The sequence below is a fragment of the Erythrolamprus reginae genome, chromosome 1 (assembly GCF_031021105.1).
Source record: "Erythrolamprus reginae isolate rEryReg1 chromosome 1, rEryReg1.hap1, whole genome shotgun sequence".
NCBI classification, from domain to species: Eukaryota; Metazoa; Chordata; class Lepidosauria; order Squamata; family Dipsadidae; genus Erythrolamprus; species Erythrolamprus reginae.
The window spans coordinates 319,801,876-319,824,593 of NC_091950.1; the positions used below are offsets into that span (position 1 = coordinate 319,801,876).

Consider the following 22,718-nt stretch of genomic DNA (forward strand, 5'->3'; position numbering starts at 1 on the left):
CGTTTATTTTATTTTCAAACTATGCATTCATTTTATTCTACTGTCTGATTTTAGTATTTAGAATTTACTATTTTTAATACATTCTCTTTCAGGATAACATTTTGCCATATCCCTTTCCAGAGTAAATGGTTGTATGTGGGTACCGAAAGAGGAAATATACACATTGTCAATGTGGAGTCTTTCACTCTCTCAGGCTACGTCATCATGTGGAATAAAGCCATTGAACTGTGAGTATGAGATGGGTGAAAAAATGGATATGGTCCATTTGGACCCTGTTCTTAATAAATTAATTATACTTTTAATTTTTACTGTGTCTTTGATGCTTTGATTATTGCTGTCCAGTAGGTATAGGCATTGCATAAAATAATAAATCTATTCTGAAAAAATACTGTTGCTAAATAATGACCATTCCAATATTATTTTAAGTGGATATAAGCATAAAACTGTCCTGTATTCCTTTACTCATTTATAATTTATTATAGACTCATGAATATAAACTGTTCTCTTCTAGTAGTCCCAGTAGCATTTCATTTTGCCTGTAAAAAAGGTGAATAAATATTGAATGAGATACATAATAGGAAAGTGGGCTAAACGGAGAGGTGGGATTTTGAATAAGGTAGGGATCCATATTCGGCATAATGCTTCTGTCCAATTTTCCAGCATGCTCACCTATCTGCTAATAAAAATGTTAGTAAGTAATGAAAAACGTAGTTACATTTATTGAATAAGTGGGTGTTTAATTTTTAAGGTTATGTTCTTTTAAGTGGAAATTTAAAAAAAATGACAATTAAAAATTAATGCAAACTTGTAAAAGAAAACAATAAAAAGAAAATATAGAAAGCATAGAAAAGAAAGAAATTGAAAACGAGGAAGAAATGATGAACTGATCTTCACTTCATCATTTCTTCCTTGCTTTCATTTTCTTTTCTTTTCTATATTTTTTTAAAAGTGGAGCCAATTATCACAACAGAATGTAGAGCTAGCAAGTAGATCTGTAACAGGTTTTTCCATGTACTGGTGATTCTTACAGCTGGTTAAGGTTTTCATGTGCCAATGGGCTTTGCGGCATGTGCTGAACCTCCCAGAGATTTTCTCCACCATCTGAGGTACTTCTGCACGTCTTACCTCAGATTCTGTCTGCTTAATGAACATGAAATTGCTTAACAACCACAATGAGTGTTGAATGTGTGAAATCTAGTTTAATGACTGCTTTGCTTAACAACTAAGATTCTTTCCCAATTGTGGTTATATGTTGATAACTAATTATTTGAAGGGACCAAAGATCAAAATTATTAAAAGGAAATAATATGATTTGGTTTATTTTATGAAGGTTAGATATGTTAATCTGCGATAACATTTAATACAGTTTTACTGATCAGGATTGAATGACAAGATTGTAAGGATTTGTTTATAGATAAGATATAAGATATGGGAAAAAGAGAGAAGGTAATAAGTTACTAAAACATTCTATACTTATAATGAAGAGGGAAGTTATTTTTTCATATATTTCTTTTTCTTATGTTTCTTTCTTTTCATTTAAGTTTTTGAATTTTATTTATTTGTAAGAATCACACTTTTACTAGGGCACTGGACCTGAAGTCAGTATAACGTAAATTGCAAATCTGTAGTTCAGATGAACAACATAAGAGTTGTTTCAATACAAGATGAGTAGCAAATAACTTTAATAGATAAATAAATTAAAATAAAATAAATAAGGATTGACAGATCAAAGGACTTAAAATATTCAACCAAGTGAAAATATAATAGCTGAAAGCACTTGGGCAGATTAAAAAAAAATACTACTTAGAGCAGACCTAGGTATTTTATGGCCCCCGGCCACACCCAGCCCTGTCCAGCCCATTTAGGGTCAATCAGAAATAAGCTACTGCAGAATGTAGGAGAAGAAGCTGAGTTGGGTCCGGCTTTGCATAGTTGCGGTGCTCTCCTCTTGTCTGGAGCAGCCTGAGGAAGTGGTAGCATCATTGCATGAGAGGATCCAGCCTGGGCTACCCACTACTATCTGTCAAAGCATAGCCTTATAGGTGAAATGATGGAATAAAGCTGGGAGCTAGCAAATGGATAGCAGCGGCAGCAGAATGGCAGTTAGGCCACATGAAATATCTTTATTTTCAATGCTTCCCACATCCACTATGGTCTCCCAACAGAGTGGAAAGAATTAGTGCCCCTGACCACTCCAGGATGGAAAAAGTTGCCTGTTCCTTCTTTAGGGCTTTAAAATGTGATTAACACATTGACTTGGGCTCATGAATGGAAAGTCAGTCGGTTTAATAATGATACTGGAGTTTACACTATAAATGATGTAACATTCTATACATCTGTATTTTTGCTTCTTAAAAATATTGTTTAAATTTTTAGGTCATCCAAGTCTCATCCAGGACCTGTTGTCCATATTAGCGACAATCCAATGGATGAAGGCAAGGTATGCTTTAAAAAAAAAAACATTAAACCAAACCTAAATTATATTGAAGAAGATTGTGCTTTAGCCCTAAAGTATGACAACTGCTTTAATGGATGTCCCAGGAATCACCTTATATACCATATTTTTCTGAGTATAAGACACACCTTTCCCCCTCTAAAAGAGGGCGAACATGTCGGTGTGTCTTATACACTGAATACAGCCATGGAAGCTTTTCACAACATTTGAATCCAATTATATATTGTCTGCTGGGGGATCTTAATTAACCGGGATGGTGGCTGCATTTTACATATTGAGGATTGGTCCATTTTTGAAATTGAATTTAACTACTTACAGGTTCAATTCTTGTTGTAGGAATTAATTTAGTTAAACTAATATTTGACAGATAAAGCATCTTGAGTCAATAAACTATTAAGGGATTGTTGAACACCAAGGTACAGACTAGGCCAGGAAACCGACCCCAAGGTGGCCTAAAACTACTTTATGATGGTCTGTTTTAACAGAATCCTGAGGCATAAATTACTGTTGAGCAAGATTCCTTTGGATGGGTTGCACTATTTTTCTGTTTTTTCCAGACATATAATTCACTTTCTTGGATTAGCAAGTTTGCCAGGTACAAGTATGATGAAGAGGAAGAATAGGTTGCTTATTTGTAACTTTATTTAGTTTCCTATGCTTTTTGCAGGTATCTATCAGAACAGTTTTTAAACTTCTGTGGTTGGTATGGCAGTTTTCAGGATTCAGTGAAGTGTGTGTGTGCGGGGGGTGGACTTATGCTGCATATCGGCAGTTAAGAAAAATAACACCTGTGAAAGTGCATAACGCATATTTTATTTATTCAAATAATCTATAAGGTTACCCAGCTCCCTAAGTGACTCTGGTGACATACAAAGTTTAAAGCCACAATAACAATAAGTATTAAATGCCAAGACCACAAATACAGTCAAACTCAAACAGAACAATTTAACCAGCACCGTGTCGCCCGTTCCTCTTCTGGATTTCTGGCGCACATGCACATACAATGATCAGCTGGCTTTTGTGCATGCGGCAGTGCCAGAAACTGAAAGAGCTGGGTGGAAAAAGTTCACCATCACTGGACTCGTACCACCACAGAAAAGACATAACTTTGAGATGTAGCAAGATAAGCATGTTTACAATAATGGAAAGGACATGTGAATGATTAGACAGGTGACCATTCAGAGCAGCATAGATAAACTTCTTGTTCTTTTTTAAGTTCATCTACAATTTTCAAACTTCCTAGATCTAGAATATCATGAGCATATTCAGATAGTCTTCGACTTACAACCACAATTAAGCCCAAAATTGATGTTGCTGGATGAGCAATTTGTTAAGGGGATTTCCCTCTTTTACAATTTTTTTTGTCGTATTTGTTAACTGAATCGCTGCAGTTGTTAAATTAGTAATCCGATTGTTAAGTAAATCTGATTTCTCCATTGAGAAACCTGCTTGTCAAAAGGTTGCTAAAAGTGATCACATGGTCCTGGGACACAGCAACCATCATTAATGGGAATCAATTGTCAAGCATTTGAATGTGAATCACATGATCATTGGGGAAATGGTCATATGTCACTTTTTTCAATGCTGTTGTAAGTTTGAACAGTGACTAAGCGAATTGTTTTAAGTCAAGGACTACCTTTATGAAATATTTATATATATCAGAATATCCAATTGGATGCCCCAAACAAGTGATATCTCAGTTATCATTTGTCTACAATACTTATTGAAATAATAATTTATCTAACATGCAGATGTGCTTATAATAGTTAATCATATGGTAATTTTGTGAACCATAAACTTGCACTGATATTATGTACTAGAGTGACATTAATATAATTTGTAATTTATTACAGCTGTTGATTGGTTTTGAATCAGGAACAGTAGCATTATGGGATCTCAAATGCAAGAAGGCGGAATACAGATACACACATGATGAGGTAAAAAAAATATAAATCTTGTATTTATTTTGAATCATGCTGTAATTTTGTTAACTGTACTTGAGTTTTGGAGAAGAATTAGTTAGTAACTGTTTAGTCATCATTGTTATTTATATTTATGCAAAATATATCTAGATACAGTCATTTCAGTAAAGCGGGAAAGTATTCAATTTATTGATTGACATAGAAATCTAAAGGTTACTAAAATGGCTTTAAGTATTGTAATACCTAGAATTATATCTCATATATAGAGAACAGAGTAGATGGTATGTTTTAACTACCGCTGTATACTTGGATTATGAAGTGATTGGGATACCTAATCTAGCCCCAACCCATAATTTAGGTTTGCCCTCCAAATGGGAGGGTCAGAACTATCAGACCTATTTTTCCTGGTATGTAGGATTTTGTGGAGCGCATTAATATGGAAAACGAATGTCTTAAAACTTATAGAAGTTGTCTTAATATTTCTGACTGAAATCTTTGAAAGGTGCAAAAAATCTGAGGAATGATAAAAATTGGAACTTTTAAAGAAAGGATAAAAACTAATTTCAGAATGAAATGGATAGGAGGCAATACAAGGATAAAATAACCGCATAGTAACACAAGGATAGATGAATCTCCCTCACAGGAAACATAAATCTGTTAAATATATCAGGTTCATAGGTCCCTGCCTTAGTTATACTGTACATTTAGCTGTTCTGAATATAATGTGCACATTTGAGTTCAAGAGGAAATACGATTGTGATTTGGCTTGCAGTGGGCTGTTCTTTTCAACAAGGGTGATAAGTATTTAAGCCTAATGGGGCATATAATTGAAAGTTGAACAATATATGAGAAATATTTTGAGTAGCTGGGGCACTGTATATACAGATCCTCCCATAATATCAAGTGGCAGAAATACTCATATTCGGCCATGAAATTCAATAACTCAAACTTAAATAGAGCAAAGGAAAGCTGTTGATGTTGTATGCCTTGATCTCAGTAAAGTATTTGACCAGGAGATTCTTAATAGCCTTGTGGACAATATAGAAAATTGTGGACTAGATGGTACTATAATTTGGGATATTTGCAGCTGATTGAACAACTACATCCAAAATATCCTCATGAGTGGTTTTAATTATTCTGCGGGGAATGTTGAGTGGAGTCCTTGAAATTTTCATTCTCATTCCAATGCTATTCAACATCCTTAAAAACCTGACTTGCAATAGTGCATATGATAAGAATCTAGAAATATTGGTGTACTAGCTACACCCACTTCTCATTTAGTGACCAAGTTCTGTTAAGCAAAATGGTCACTAAGTGAACACTTGACAGAGAGAAAGAGCGAGAGAGATAGAGAGAGACATGTTGCAAAGATTAGTGATCATTGCCATCTCCTTCAGATAAAGTTCTCTTGTTCAGCTAGTGACTCCAGTGTTACTTTCCCTCTAGCATGCATTGTTGTCAGATGCATGACGTTTAGTGATAATTGTATGCATTGGTCGTGAAATGATTTATTTTACTATTGTAGTATTTACTAATGGTCACTAACTGAAGAATGGGCGTACATGTAAGCAATCTGTGATGTAGCACTAATAAAGGTGAATTGCAAATAGATCAAGAGTCAGTAATTACCTGTGTGCTCTATTGATTAAACCACATTCGGAGTACAGTGGTAATTCGTTCCTGAAGATGTGCTGAATACCAAAACATGGGTACTGAGAAAACCACCTGACTTACTACATGACCTGCTAGCCGCCCCGAGTCTGCGGAGAGGGGCAGCATACAAATTTAATAAATAATAATAATAATAATAATAATAATAATAATAATAATAATAATAATATTTTGGCCAGAAGGAATAGCGAGTCACAAGGCAGCCAATATCAGCAAGTTCTTTTTTGATATCAGCTACCAGGAGAAAGACTAGCTTTGGGACAAGATTTCTGCTTCAGAACATGTTGAATAATGAATTCAACAGGTTTTGACACATTGAGTGCATCAAATATATATATTTGACTATATTTTATCCCATTTTGGAAGGTATATTTTAAAATAATACAGAGACCCTCCATTGAGTTCACAGGATATTTACCAGAATTATGAGGCCTCTGGAAATCAAACCTCCTGAAGAATGGTACCGTATATACTCGAGTATAAGCCGAGTTTTTCAGCCCAAAAAATGGGCTGAAAAACACAACCTCGGCTTATACTCGGGTCATTGACAAAGTCACCACACGAGGGCGCCATTGCTTGAGCCAGAGCGAGGAGGCACCAGCTTTTGTCCCCTCTCGCACACCGTAGTTCCTGTCCCTGGCTCAAGCAAAGGAGGCAGCCATTTGCTCCAACCGAGAGGGGAAAAAAGCAATGGGAAGCCGGTGAGGTCGTGTGTGTGTGTGTGTGTGTGTGTGTGTGCATGCCCCCTCTCCCCCCCACCGTGAAAAAAGCCAGCTACCTCTTGCTGAAACCCAGAGGCTTTTTTTTTTACTCCCTGTGTGTATTTGTCAACAGGTTTACAGTAACTATTCCTTGCTCTCTCTGAATCCCCCTCCTTTGAAAGGATTTAAACTGTTTAAAAAATGGTATTTTGTGGTAGTTGCTGTCCTTGCTTGGATAGGATCTAATAATGTGTTATGAGGCAGAGCTAGACAGGAATTCTTTTTCTATCTGTCGATCTTTCTATCTATCTATTTTTCTATCTATCTATTTTTCTATCTATCTATCTATCTATTTTTCTATCTGTCTGTCTATCTATCTTTCTATCTATATCTATCTGTCTGTCTGTCTATCTATCTATCTATCTATATCTATTTCTATCTATCTATCTATTTTTCTATCTTTCTATCTATCTTTTCTATCTATCTATTTTTCTTTCTATCTATCTATCTATCTATCTGTATCTATTTCTATCTATCTATCTATCTATCTATTTTTCTATCTGTCTGTCTGTCTGTCTGTCTGTCTATCTATCTTTCTATCTATATCTATCTATCTATCTATCTATCTATTTGGTTTTCTATGCTGATAACCTCACAGCAGCTAATGCTGAAGCTCTTCTTTGGATACACTTATTTATTTGTTTGTTTGTTTGTTTGTTTGTTTGTTTGTTTATTTATTTAATTGGATTTGTATGCCATCCCTCTCTAAGGACTCAGGGTGGCTCACAGCATATATAAAAACAGAACAATAATGTAAATCCAATTAATGATGAGAAGGAATCCAGTTTTGAAGGATTTTAACTCTTAGGTTTTAGCTTTGTTGCTGATCGAGCTACTTTTTTTACTTTTTAATTTATTGTCAATATTGTTAATTTGTTTACCCTCTTTTAAATTTACAGAGCTAGTTTACTGGTTTTCTTTAAAATAAATATTCTAAAACATGTCTCAATTAATGTAATTTTATTGTTTTCCATTTTTATAAGTTACCAGTAGCCACTGCATTTTCTAACCTCGGCTTATACTCGGGTCAATACGTTTTCCCAGTTTTTGTGGCAAAAATTGGTGGCTCGGCTTATACTCGGGTCGGCTTATACTCGAGTATATACGGTAATTTGTTTTGCTTACAAATATAAAATGAAGGGGAAATATGAACGCAGAGAAATATCAAAAGTCTATCATATCGCAGAATAGAATAGAATAGAATAGAATTTTTATTGGCCAAGTGTGATTGGACACACAAGGAATTTGTCTTGGTGCATATGCTCTCAACGTACATAAAATAAAATATACATTTGTCAAGAATCATGTGATACAACACTTAATGATTGTCATAGGGGTCAAATAAGCAATGAAGAAACAATATTAATAAAAATCTTAGGATATACGCAACAAGTTACAGTCATACAGTCAACATGGGAGGAAATGGGTGATAGGAATGATGAGAAAAACTAGTAGAATAGAAGTGCAGATTTAGTAGAAAGTCTGACAGTTTTGAGGGAATTATTTGTTTAGTAGAGTGATGGCGTTCGGGGAAAAACTGTTCTTGTGTCTAGTTGTCTTGGTGTGCAGTACTCTGTAGCGACGTTTTGAGGGTAGGAGTTGAAACAATTTGTGTCCAGGATGCGAGGGGTCAGTAAATATTTTACCCGCCCTCTTTTTGACTCGTGCAGTATACAGGTCCTCAATGGAAGGCAGATTGGCAGCAATTGTCTTTTCTGCAATTCTGATTATCCTCTGAAGTCTGTGTCGGTCCTGTTGGGTTGCAGCACCAAACCAGACAGTTATAGAGGTGCAGATGACAGACTCAATGATTCCTCTGTAGAACTGAATCAGCAGCTCCTTGGGCAGTTTGAGCTTCCTGAGCTGGCGCAGAAAGAACATTCTTTGTTGTGCTTTTTTGATGATGTTTTTGATGTTAGGTGACCATTTTAGGTCTTGAGATATGATAGAACCTAGAAATTTGAAGGTCTCTACTGTTGATACTGTGTTGTCTAGTATTGTGAGAGGTGGAAGGGTGGAAGGGTTTCTCTTAAAGTCTATCACCATTTCTACAGTTTTGAGTGTGTTCAGTTCTAGATTGTTCTGGTCACACCACAAGGATAGTTGTTCAACTTCCCGTCTGTATGCAGATTCATCATTGTCTCGAATGAGTCCGATCACTGTTGTATCATCTGCAAACTTCAGTAGTTTAACAGATGGATCGTATGAGATGCAGTCATTAGTGTATAGAGAGAAGAGAAGTGGTGAGAGTACACAGCCTTGGGGGGCACCTGTGCTAATTGTACATATATCTGATGTGATTTTTCCTAGCTTCACCTGCTGCTTCCTGTCTGTTAGGAAGCTTGTGATCCACTTACAAGTGTGTTCAGGTACCGCTAGCTGATTTAGTTTGGTTAAGAGAATGTCCGGTACAATGGTATTGAATGCTGAACTGAAGTCCACAAAGAGGACCCTGGCGTAGGTCATTGGAGATTCAAGATGTTGAAGGATGTAGTGTAGAGATGTAGAAGAGTGTATTGTTCTCTATTGAAACTGAACGAAGGACAAGATTAATGTGTGTTAGTTGAAAGGAGATTGAGACTAAATATCAGTAATATATTCTTAATGGCAAAAGCCATTAAACAATTTTCCTAAAACATCCAACTGCCTCTCATTTGATGTTTTCAAACCGGCTGAATGACCCTATTAGAAATGGTTTAGTGAATTCTTGAACTGTTCAATAGCAATTTAATTCCTCCATGGTTTCTCGTCTGTATAATAGTCTTCCAGTTTTAAACATTTGCTTTTCTGCTGTAGGTAAGTACAGTAGGTGTTCACATCACTTACTTCAAATAAGCGGTAAATATTTTTCAGCTGTGGCATATTCCAGAAAATAGAATTTAATGACTAACTTTATAGAATATATGTTCCCTAAAGCAAAAACCATTCATATTCTCATATAAGTATCTATAAGATTGTTGCCTAAAACATTTTGAGCGTCATTTATGCTCAAATGACCCATGAATTGGATATAGACATTAACAAGGCTGTAATCTTTTTTTAAAAAAAGGAATTATATGGAATTATATACTATATTTTTCCTAGTATAAGCCACACCTTTTTCTTCCCTAAAAGGGGCTGAAAATTTGAGCACATCTTATACTCTGAATATAACATTTTTGAAGGTTTTTTTCAGCCCTAACAAGGTGCTATCTTCGCGGCTTGCAGGCTTTTTTTCATTGCTAATCAATCTAAAGGGCTTTTTTTAGCCCTAATGAGGTGCTAACAATCTTCCCAGCTTGCAGGCTTTTTCATTGCTTCTCTCTCAGAAGATGTTTTTTTCCAGCCCTAAGTCTTTGTAAGCTTTTTTTCATTACAGCTTGTTCCAAATAAGATTTTTTTAAACCCTAACCACTGGATAAAATAATGTGCTGAAGCTGACCAGACTAAGTATGCTAGCCAGATGAATACTTAGGCAGATTTTCTCCCTGTTTTCCTTCCCAAAAACTAAGATGCATCTTATACTCCAATGCGTCTTATATTCCAAAAATATGTTAATTCTTTTAATTTGTGATTGTGTTTGCGTGTGTGATATCTATAATTTAAAAATCTGATTAGATCCAAATTTGGCATTCTGCATATGGGAATTAGTGAATGATGGATTCTACAAAACTCTCTTTAGTTGTATTAGTTTAATTAGTATTCTTTCATTTTGACTTTTATTTTTCTATCTCATTAGCTTATTTTAATTTCAGAGTGAATTTTGCATGCATATAATTACATTGTCTAGCTCTTTTTCTTAATGTTTTGTTTTAAATTTCAGGTAAGTTAAATTAGGTAGGCAGACATTTGCTGGACACAGTATTTAATTAATGCAGTAATAACATAAATTCTGTTCTGTAATTCATTATGTAATATGTATAGCAGATATATTGTGGGTGATAAAGGCTAGGGAGGTCGTAAAAGTTTGTTAAAAATATGTCAGTTTGATAATCTTATAAAAATATTTTTTTCAGTGATATGCAAGTCTACTTTCAAAACTATAAGCCATTACATATAAGATTTTCTGCCCTTGCTCTGTTATATTTGGAAGGTTCTTTGTAAGGGCACTTAAATTTATGTGTCATCTAGATAGGGAAGACCTCAGTTGGCTGTAGGTGACAACCTTTCCTATTATCAGGAACATACAAAAGGTTCATGAGGAAAATATGAGGAAGAAAGGGAACACACCACATTTATGATTCTTTCTGAAATAAAAATTGTAATGTTTATAATTAACTGTATGTCATAATATTTTCAATATTATGAAAAAATAATTACCTTTTTCTTAGGCACATGCAAGGCTACTATAATTAAAATATTTAGGTTGGATTTTAAGATATAAACTTACCAGTGTTGATCATAGGATGACATTTTACCAGTAATTAATAGCAATATGTCATTAAAGGTGGTAATAATTTTAAAATGGACATTTTAGCCCTAAGTATTCAAAACCCATTCTGTTACATAAGGAAAAAGAAATAGAAAACAGTATGAATCTTGAGAGTTTTCTTGAAGGTTGTAGGAATGGGATTTGGTCAATTTCAATTAGTAAAGAACTCTAGAGATTCTGTACGCATGGAGGAAAAAGAGCAAGACCCTGATTTGTTTCAAATGAGGACAGGGAAGAAAGCATAAAACAGTCACATTCGTGGCCTGTGGCCAGATGCATCACATGCTGGCCATGTCCATACCAGTTTTAGCAACTGGGGGGGGGGGATGTGATGCATCACATGACAATAATGTGATGCCACAACTTTGACACCCCACTTTGACACTTCAAAGCAAATAATTTAATCTTTTAAAAACCAACTTTTAAAATTGGGCTCCAACTAAACTGGCAATTAGCAAAGAGGTCACAATTTAGTGTTACAAAAAGTAATCATTTAATTCAGCAACAGGCATAGATGACAGTTTAAAAAAAGATTTCTGGCTGTTGCCATCTCTCCCCATACCTATAAGAAACAAATGATTTTGGAAGCCCAGTTCTTCAGAGACAAGTTGACACCACCCAAATGTTGATTTCTTTATACAGTATTAGCCATAGAGTTGATTTCCCACTCTGAGTCAGTTTTGTGTTTCCTGAATTAAATATATTTGTATCAATATGTATATATAGTGTATGTAAACATATACATGGAACTGTATTGAACTCTTTTCTATTAAAAGAAGACTCTATCCTCTTAATATTTCCCTATGAATTTCCCTCCCACTTGGAGCCATATTAAATCTCGCCCCCCAAGTATTAAGATGGTAAATTGTTCTCATCTTTTTTAATCAGCATGATATTTAAACTGAAATCCCAATTTCTGGTATTTCACAGTAGATGCTGCCTTGGTAACCATGATTACTCCAAAGCAAGGAGCATATTGGCTATTTTAAGGGAGTATTCTGTAAAAGAGAGAAAATATTTTCCTTTTTTAGGACATCATATGGCGGGTCTTCAGTCCATTCAGGAGGCAGAAGCCTATTTGTGATGTGTGATGTCACTAATGTGGCCCTCTGCTGTACCCCAAGACTGGATGCCCTACATCCAAAGGTTAGTGAGTGTAATTAGGTTAGGTATTTATAGCTTTATTAGAAAGAACATACCCACACATATTTAATTTCCTTAGAAATTTTATCAAGTCCTATGATTGAAGAAGTTTAAAATGGACAGAAAATTCTTGAATTTAAAATATTAGTCTGTGCACTGTAAGTTGGAAGTGCTTACCTTTAAGCTTGCATTTTACATATCAACATAGCATATTCTAAAGAGATTCAAAATAAGAATTGTTTGTAGCATTACTTACGCAACTAGTGAGACGTTAAATCTTACACTCCTGTTGCAATAATAGTTCAAATTAGAACAGAATAATTTTTCCTCGTTTAAAATACCAGCTTTTACTAGAAAGAATAGAAATACAGAATATACTATAGAAGAATAAATGAACACTTTACTCCCAAATGACTGAACCTTACAAATTTGTATTTTAAAAATGACAGAGAGAAAAGCAAAATATATGCTTTCAATATTCTAATCATCTCTCATTTTCAAGTGTAATCCTTTTCAAAACAATCTTTCTTGATTACTGTAGTGACCACACAAAGATTTGCTTGCTTGTCAGAATATACCAATAGCATCTACAATTCAAAAAAGGAATTATGGATTTTATAGGCAGTTGCTTTCCACATTTGTACAGTTTAATTTAATTTAATTTAATTTAATTTAATTTATTAGATTTGTATGCCGCCCCTCTCCGAGGACTCAGAGCGGCTCACAACAGTTTATTACTGCCCTGCCCTCATTTCTCTGAAGAGATTTGTTCTCTAGGTTTCTGTTGGTTGTATTAGATCATTGCATTCTTTGAGATTGACTTTTTAGAATAGAATAGAATAGAATTTTATTGGCCAAGTGTGATTGGACACACAAGGAATTTGTCTTGGTGCATATGCTCTCAACGTACATAAAATAAAATATACATTTGTCAAGAATCATGTGGTATAACACTTAATGATTGTCATAGGGGTCAAATAAGCAATGAAGAAGCAATATTAATAAAAATCTTAGGATATACGCAACAAGTTACAGTCATACAGTCAACATGGGAGGAAATGGGTGATAGGAATGATGAGAAAAACTAGTAGAATAGAAGTGCAGATTTAGTAGAAATACTTATTTTCAGATTATCGTTTATTTGTTGAAGGGTCAAGAAATTGTTTCAAATTATTTTGCATATTCTTGTTTTGATTCTGCATATGTAATCCTTTCCTTTCATAAACAAAGTTTGGAGAAGAGGAATAGAATCTGCTTTGTTATGCTGTAGCAAAACTGCCTCTTTCTCAAACTCAATCATATCTCTAAAGTAAATAAGAATTTCTCATGGCAAAGAATTTTGGACAAATGAAATGCTATGCATTTTCTATCAGTTTTCAGTTCTTTCCCTTTTCAAAATTGCCATGTTGTGGATAGTATGTCTTGGGTGAATGGTTTTCTTCGTCCTCAGCTCGCTCTTGTGCCATGTGCGATAGACACAAAACTGAAGTCTATACTATACAGTAAAGAAGGAGAGTAGCATGCCCTCCATTGTAAGCATTTTAATTAGATACATGCTAGACATCATTGCAGAAAAAATGATTAAGTACCAGCAACAGTTTGCAACCAGGTAGTAAACAGCAATTATTGATGGCCTGTTACAAGTACAATCTAGTTACAAGTACATTCTATCTGTAGCACAAAATAAGTGTGCATATCAAATGACAGCATTTTTGTAGAAATTCTCCAGAATTTTTAAAAAAGAATGATTGCAGAAGAAAATAAAATATCATGTTCAAAGATTGCTTCTCTTTATTCTTTTGTGAAAGACGTCCCTAAAAAGATTATTTTTACTTGTAAATTTTATTGGCAAATTTTTCTGGTAAATTACTTCTATTTCTCTTTTTTCTCCTAATTAGTGTTGTCATACTTTTATTGTCTTAGTGGCTCTTTTGTCATGCAGTAAATTTATTTTATTTATTTATTTATTTATTTATTTATTAGATTTGTATGCCGCCCCTCTCTACTGCTCAGCAAGTAGAGACTAGTGTTAAAGTTTTCTGATGTTTTGAGAACCAAAAGTAATAGAGGGAAGATATGTTAGATAATTTTAGTTTGTCTCTTACTAATTACATAAATGAAAATGGAATAATTTGTAAGTAATATGGAAAGATATCATGATCCACAGGCACTGCTTCTATCTTAAATGAGATGTGATAGAGTAAAAGAACCAAACAAAAATTTTAACTAATATAAGATTACTCTTCCTAATTGGATGATGGTGGTATTTATAATGTGCAGAGTGTTCTATAGTAGTGCACAATACAGTACTGTACAGTAAATGAGTGTTGTCCCTGAATTGTCAGTTCCTTTTGCCTGATTTGCAGGCTCAATGAATTACTTCAGATAGATGGCGGGAAAAAGAAATGTTTTATTGCAAATAAAAACTTACCTGGAAACAAGTTCTAAATGGGCACACCCCAAGTTGGAATGGACTCTTTTATACAATTTTGAAAAGCATATGTTGCCATGGGCAAATTATAGAAACATACAACCTTATAAACCTTATAAACCAATAATTAAGAATGACATCATGCATACATCTTCAGTTGTCATAATAGCATAGTAGCACTGTTCAACTAAAGGTTACAAGGGAGGCTCAGACCTTTGTCTTATTAACAGCCCCCTTTACTGAAAACATTCCTAAATAATTTGGTACCAGGGTCTTGCTCATTACCTTTAATTTGACACTCTGGCTTTTTTATATGCTCAATAAGTAATACTTTAATATGTAAATAAAATAAAATTGGATAAGGCTAAATGAATTGGGCTCTCTTACCATAAACATACTTTGTCCTAAGATCTATAATTGTATCTATTTTCTCCTTGAATTTAATGATTTATATAAGAGGTATATATGATTGTGTGAAAAAGAAAGTACACCCTCTTTTTGAGTTCTATGGTCTTGTATATTGACTTAGTAAAAATCATCTAATCCTTAGCAGTTCTGAAAAGTAGGTAAATTAGTAGGTAAAAGTAGGTAAAAGTAGGACCAGAATATCTCCGAGACCGCCTCCTGCCGCACGAATCCCAGCGACCGATTAGGTCCCACAGAGTGGGCCTTCTCCGGGTCCCGTCAACTAAACAATGTCGGTTGGCGGGCCCCAGGGGAAGAGCCTTCTCTGTGGCGGCCCTGGCCCTCTGGAACCAACTCCCCCCGGAGATTAGAACTGCCCCTACTCTTCCTGCCTTCCGTAAACTCCTTAAAACCCACCTTTGCCGTCAGGCATGGGGGAACTGAAACATCTCCCCCTGGGCACGTTTAATTTATGCATGGTATGTCTGTGTGTGTGACTGTTAGCATATGGGGTTTTTTAAATATTTAAATATTTTAAATTTGTCTGATTGCTTATGATTTGTTTTTACATGTTGTGAGCCGCCCCGAGTCTTCGGAGAGGGGCGGCATACAAATCTAAGTAATAAATAAATAAATAAAATAAATAAATGCAACCTTGGATGAACAATAACACATGTCATGTTATTACCATGTCATCATTTATTTTAGAAAAAGAAAGCCAAAATGGAGAAGCTATATGTGAAAAACTAAGCACACCTTAATGATTCAGTAATTTGTAGAACCACATTCATTCATTCATTCATTCATTCATTCATTCATTTATGTATTTATTTATTTATTCTATTTTTATGCCGCCCTTCTCCTTAGACTCAGGGCAGCTTACAAGATGTTAGCAATAGCACTTTTTAAACAGAGCTAGCATATTGCCTCTCACAATCCGGGTCCTCATTTTACCCACCTCAGAAGGATGGAAGGCTGAGTCAACTTTAGTAGCAATAAGTTGAAGTACCGTATATACTCGAGTATAAGCCGAGTTTTTCAGCCCAAAAAATGGTCTGAAAAACACAGCCTCGGCTTATACTCGGGTCATTGACAAAGTCACCACACGAGGGCGCCATTGCTTGAGCCAGAGCGAGGAGGCACCAGCTTTTGTCCCCTCTGGCACGCCGTAGTTCCTCTCCCTGCCTCAAGCAAATGAGGCAGCCATTTGCTCCAACCGAGGGGAAAAAAGCAATGGTGAGTAACTATTCTTTGCTCTATCTGCATTGTCCTTAGTCGGATTAAAAAGGCCCCCTGCTGTCAGATTCTCCTCCCCCTCCTTTGAAAGGATTTAAACTGTTTAAAAAATGGTATTTTGTGGTAGTTGCTGTCCTTGCTTGGATAGGATCTAATAATGTGTTATGAGGCAGAGCTAGACAGGAATTCTTTTTCTATCTGTGTATCTTTCTATCTATCTATTTTTCTATCTATCTATTTTTCTATCTATCTATCTATCTATCTATCTGTATCTATTTCTATCTATCTATCTATCTATTTTTCTATCTGTCTGTCTGTCTATCTATCTTTCTATCTATATCTATCTGTCTATCTATCATCTATCTATCTATCTGTATCTATTTCTATCTATCTATTTTTCTATCTTTCTATCTATTTTTCTATCTATCTATTTTTCTTTCTATCTATCTATCTATCTGTATCTATTTCTATCTATCTATCTATCTATCTATCTATCTATTTTTCTATCTGTCTGTGTGTCTGTCTATCTGTCTATCTATCTTTCTATCTATATCTATCTATCTATCTATCTATCTATCTGTATCTATTTCTATCTATCTATCTATCTATTTTTCTATCTGTCTGTGTGTCTATCTGTCTATCTATCTTTCTATCTATATCTATCTATCTATCTATCTGTATCTATTTCTATCTATCTATCTATCTATTTTTCTGTCTGTCTATCTGTCTGTCTGTCTATCTATCTTTCTATCTATCTATATCTATCTATCTATCTATCTATCTATCTATCTATCTATTTGGTTTTCTATGCTGATAACCTCACAGCAGCTAATGCTGAAGCTCTTCTTTGGATACACTTATTTATTTGTTTGTTTGTTTGTTTGTTTGTTTGTTTATTTAATTGGATTTGTATGCAATCCCTCTCCAAGGACTCAGGGTGGCTCACAGCATATATAAAAACAGAACAATAATGTAAATCCAATTAATGATGAGAAGGAATCCAGTTTTGAAGGATTTTAACTGTTAGGTTTTAGCTTTGTTCCTGATCGAGCTACTTTTTTTACTTTTTAATTTATTGTTAATATTGTTAATTTGTTTACCCTCTTTTAAATTTACAGAGCTAGTTTACTGGTTTTCTTTAAAATAAATATTCTAAAACATGTCTCAATTAATGTAATTTTATTGTTTTCCATTTTTATAAGTTACCAGTAGCCACTGCATTTTCTAACCTCGGCTTATACTCGGGTCAATACGTTTTCCCAGTTTTCGTGGCAAAAATTGGTGCCTCGGCTTATACTCGGGTCGGCTTATACTCGAGTATATACGGTAATCATTTTCCGTATTATTATCAGTCTCTCACATTGTTGTTTTGGGGGGAAATTAGCCTACTCTTCTTTACAACATAGCTTCAGTTCTTTGAAATTTATGGGCATTTGTGCACAGTTTTCCTGAAGTCCTACCATGGCATTTCAATCAGGTTGAGATCTGGAACACAATTGTTTTCTTTTTCAACCATTCTGTTGTAGATTTGCTGGTGTGCTTGTGATCATTATCCTGTTGCATGATATCAGCCAACCTTTAGCAGTTGGTTAGATGGCATCACATTTGATGCTAGAATAATTTGGTTCATGATCAACTCAATCACTGCAAGAAATCCATGTCCTGTGGCTAAAAAATGAGCCCAGATCATCTCCCCTCCACTACTATCCTTGACAATTGGATATGAGATGTTTGTGCTGTATTTAGTTTTTGCTGCTAAACATGACACACTGCATTATGCCAAACTTTTTTCACTTTGGTCTTGTCTGTCCATAGAACAATGTTCCAGCAATCTTGTGATTTGTTCATATGCAACTTTGCAAACCTAAGCAGTGCTGCCCTGTTCTTTTTAAAGAGAGGAGGCTTTCTCTTGGCAGTCTTTCTAAACAAACCATACTTGTTCAGTCTTTTTGTAATTGTACTGTCATTGTTCTGTCCTACTCACTCACATGCACTTGTAACGGTGGCTTAGTGAGTTTATTAATATTCACCAGCAATTCGCTTCACTAAAAATCCAGAACTGTCACAGTTATGTCTAGCCAAAAGCAGATAATGCTAGTCCACAAAGCAATGGTGAGTGATTCCACAAGGCACTTCAAATTTTTGGTAAAACAAATGATGACATTGTATAATATATGTCATGTGATATAGTTCATCTGATATATTTACCTACTTTTAAGAACTGCTAAGGACCAGATGATTTTTAGTGTGTCCTGATACATAAAACAAAATCATTCAAAGAGTGTGTACTTTTTCACATGACTGTATCATAGTAGTAGTTTAGAGGTTATATAGTTATGAAATTTGAATGTCAAACTCGCATCCTCACATTATTGCCACATGACATATCATGACTGTTTTATCATTTGACACACTCAGCCCATGCGTCACACGTTTGATACCCCTGTACTAGTAGGTTACAAAATCTGGCATTTCTTATAGAGTGATTTCTTAAGTGAAAAGAACACTTTAGGGATAGGATTTTCTCTGAAGACAGACTTCTAATAAATGTTAGTGTTCCATGGTCAAATGTAGTGTTTCAGGAATATTGGATGTATTAAAGCATATCACGGTGGAATTAATTGCATAGAAAATATTCTAAAGTACTGTGTAAAGAATCTGTGGCTTTACAAAAAATGTGTTTTTTAAAAAAAAGAACTGCATATATATTTTTTGAAGACATAATTGCAAATTTTTGAAGAAGACTAAAAACTTTGTGATACTTCTTTCCTGATTTAGTTGTCCAAACTGCACCTTGTTCCACATTCAGTATTTTAAAAATTCTATTGCATTAGTTGATTCTAGCAGCTAATAAAAATTGTTACTATTTTGCTCTGTTAAATGTTGCTAATGTTCCAAATCTTCAGTTTAATATATTTTATACATTATGGTTTAATTAATGCAATCATTTTAATATGTTTATAAAGTAGATTAGTTCAGAAATGTATTAAAATAACATTCAAATGATGTTCAACTGCAGTTTTTTTTCTACAATGATTCTCCCTGTATCAGGTTGCTTTTTCCTATATAAAATCAGCCTATTTTTCCAATTATCCATAAAGGATGATGATCTGTGCGTGTGTTTAACATGTTATGACTTTCTAATTAAGCTTTCTATGAGTTTTATGAACCAAGTGCTTCAGAGATAATCACATAATGCAGATATAATTCTTAAATTCATGATATAAGAAAGATCTTAACAACTAACTAAAAACGTCTTTCAGAAGGGTTAGGGCAGAGGTCCCCAACCTTTTTAGCACCAGGGACCGGCTTTAAGTTAGACGAGTTTTCTACGGCCCGGTGGGGGGGGCTTTGGTCATATGGGGGTGGGGTTATGGAGGGGTGGAGCTTAGTGACGCAGCCCTCCACACTTCTCCACAGGGCAGGGAGAATGAGGAGGCTCCTTTGGCGGCTGGGGGCTGCCTGGCTTTGTGATTTTGACTGGGGGGGGAACTTAGGAAGGTCCTACTTCTCCCCCCCCAGCCAAAAACTCAAAGCCTATCTGCTCCAGAAACTTGGCGATCGCGCCCCACCGCCGCCGCCGCCTCCGTTTCCCCCAACGGCAAGCAATCTAAACGCGGGAAGGGCATTCCGGCGCTTCCCTTCAGCCTCAGAAGCCCCCTCGACGCTGGAGGGATGGTTATGAGGGGAGCGAGCGAGGAGAAGAAGACGTCCCACTCATCGCTCCTGAGGGAACGGGCGAGGGCGTCGGAGACCCAAAGCCCATCCTGTGTGGAGGGAGACGGAGCCAAGCGGGGCCACCCGGAGACCTTTTCCCGTCTTCTTCTCCTCGCTCGCTCCCCTCACAGCCAGCAGCCCCGCTCGCGGGGGGATGCCCGTTCGTAGCTACCAGCCCGCCAAGCGTCGAGGGGGCTTCCGAGGCTGAAGGGAAGAGCCGGAATGCCCTTCCCGGGTTTAGATTGCTTGCTGTTGGGGAAAACGGAGGAGGCGGCGGTTCTTTTCTCCTCGCTCCAGAAAGTAGGCGATCGCGCCCCACCGCCGCCGCCGCCTCCTCCGTTTTCCCCAACAGCAAGCAATCTAAACCCGGGAAGGGCATTCCGGCTCTTCCCTTCAGCCTCGGAAGCCCCCTCGACGCTTGGCGGGCTGGTAGCTACGAACGGGCATCCCCCCGCGAGCGGGGCTGCTGGCTATGAGGGGAGCGAGCGAGGAGAAGAAGACGGGAAAAGGTCTCCGGGTGGCCCCGCTTGGCTCCGTCTTCCTCCACGCAGGATGGGCTTTGGGTCTCCGACGCCCTCGCCCGTTCCCTCAGGAGCGATGAGTGGGACGTCTTCTTCTCCTCGCTCGCTCCCCTCATAACCATCCCTCCAGCGTCGAGGGGGCTTCCGAGGCTGAAGGGAAGAGCCGGAATGCCCTTCCCGGGTTTAGATTGCTTGCTGTTGGGGAAAACGGAGGAGGCGGCGGTTCTTTTCTCCTCGCTCCAGAAAGTAGGCGATCGCGCCCCACCGCCGCCGCCGCCTCCTCCGTTTTCCCCAACAGCAAGCAATCTAAACCCGGGAAGGGCATTCCGGCTCTTCCCTTCAGCCTCGGAAGCCCCCTCGACGCTGGAGGGATGGTTATGAGGGGAGCGAGCGAGGAGAAGAAGACGTCCCACTCATCGCTCCTGAGGGAACGGGCGAGGGCGTCGGAGACCCAAAGCCCATCCTGCGTGGAGGAAGACGGAGCCAAGCGGGGCCACCCGGAGACCTTTTCCCGTCTTCTTCTCCTCGCTCGCTCCCCTCACAGCCAGCAGCCCCGCTCGCGGGGGGATGCCCGTTCGTAGCTACCAGCCCGCCAAGCGTCGAGGGGGCTTCCGAGGCTGAAGGGAAGAGCCGGAATGCCCTTCCCGGGTTTAGATTGCTTGCTGTTGGGGAAAACGGAGGAGGCGGCGGTTCTTTTCTCCTCGCTCCAGAAAGTAGGCGATCGCGCCCCACCGCCGCCGCCGCCTCCTCCGTTTTCCCCAACAGCAAGCAATCTAAACCCGGGAAGGGCATTCCGGCTCTTCCCTTCAGCCTCGGAAGCCCCCTCGACGCTGGAGGGATGGTTATGAGGGGAGCGAGCGAGGAGAAGAAGACGTCCCACTCATCGCTCCTGAGGGAACGGGCGAGGGCGTCGGAGACCCAAAGCCCATCCTGCGTGGAGGAAGACGGAGCCAAGCGGGGCCACCCGGAGACCTTTTCCCGTCTTCTTCTCCTCGCTCGCTCCCCTCACAGCCAGCAGCCCCGCTCGCGGGGGGATGCCCGTTCGTAGCTACCAGCCCGCCAAGCGTCGAGGGGGCTTCCGAGGCTGAAGGGAAGAGCCGGAATGCCCTTCCCGGGTTTAGATTGCTTGCTGTTGGGGAAAACGGAGGAGGCGGCGGTTCTTTTCTCCTCGCTCCAGAAAGTAGGCGATCGCGCCCCACCGCCGCCGCCGCCTCCTCCGTTTCCCCCAACAGCAAGCAATCTAAACCCGGGAAGGGCATTCCGGCTCTTCCCTTCAGCCTCGGAAGCCCCCTCGACGCTTGGCGGGCTGGTAGCTACGAACGGGCATCCCCCCGCGAGCGGGGCTGCTGGCTATGAGGGGAGCGAGCGAGGAGAAGAAGACGGGAAAAGGTCTCCGGGTGGCCCCGCTTGGCTCCGTCTTCCTCCACATGGGCTTTGGGTCTCCGACGCCGCGGACCGGCTGGAAAACCCCAACGGCCCGGTCCCGGTCCGCGGACCGGCGGTTGGGGACCTCTGGGTTAGGGAGTGCAAATATATTGCTGCAAAAATAAAAATACATCAGGCTAACATAATTTTCTGATGAACTTACAAATGTAAAACTGAGGTGATAATATATAAGCAATATGCTGTAAGCAATATGCTGTAGTATATCAGGGTGTGATAAATAACCTATATACAGTGAAGGGCTACCAAATTTTTTACTACCACAGTGTGGGCGTGGCTTATGCATTTTCTTTCAACACCTTTCAGTGAAAATTGGGTATTCAGTGCTAATTGGGTATTCCCCCCTCCCCGGTCCAGGCAATAGCCCACCCCTGCCTATGTATGAATATAGGGGGTGGGTGGGTATGTTCACCAGTATAAAATATTTGCATTAGAACAGTTTAATGATTACCGTATTTTTCAGAGTATAGGACACACTTTTTTCTCCCCTAAAAGTGGGTGAAAATGTTGGTGCATCTTATACACTGAATACAGGCATTTTTGCTGTCTCGAAGCCCCACCCCCTGCCTGCAGAGAGCTCCTGGGGACTGGGGGGAAGGCAA

General features: G+C 38.0%; 1 protein-coding gene across 9 annotated transcripts in view; it reads left to right on the forward strand.

Moving 5' to 3' along the window:
• STXBP5 (syntaxin binding protein 5) overlaps positions 1 to 22,718 on the forward strand; it is a 134,015-nt gene that overhangs the window by 54,516 nt on the left and 56,781 nt on the right. For all 9 annotated transcript variants that reach the window (XM_070733681.1, XM_070733682.1, XM_070733684.1 and 6 more), the window contains exons 5-7: positions 93 to 227; positions 2,377 to 2,440; positions 4,309 to 4,392. In XM_070733681.1, coding sequence (XP_070589782.1) covers positions 93 to 227; positions 2,377 to 2,440; positions 4,309 to 4,392 — 283 coding nt within the window. The remainder of the gene's footprint in view (positions 1 to 92; positions 228 to 2,376; positions 2,441 to 4,308; positions 4,393 to 22,718) is intronic.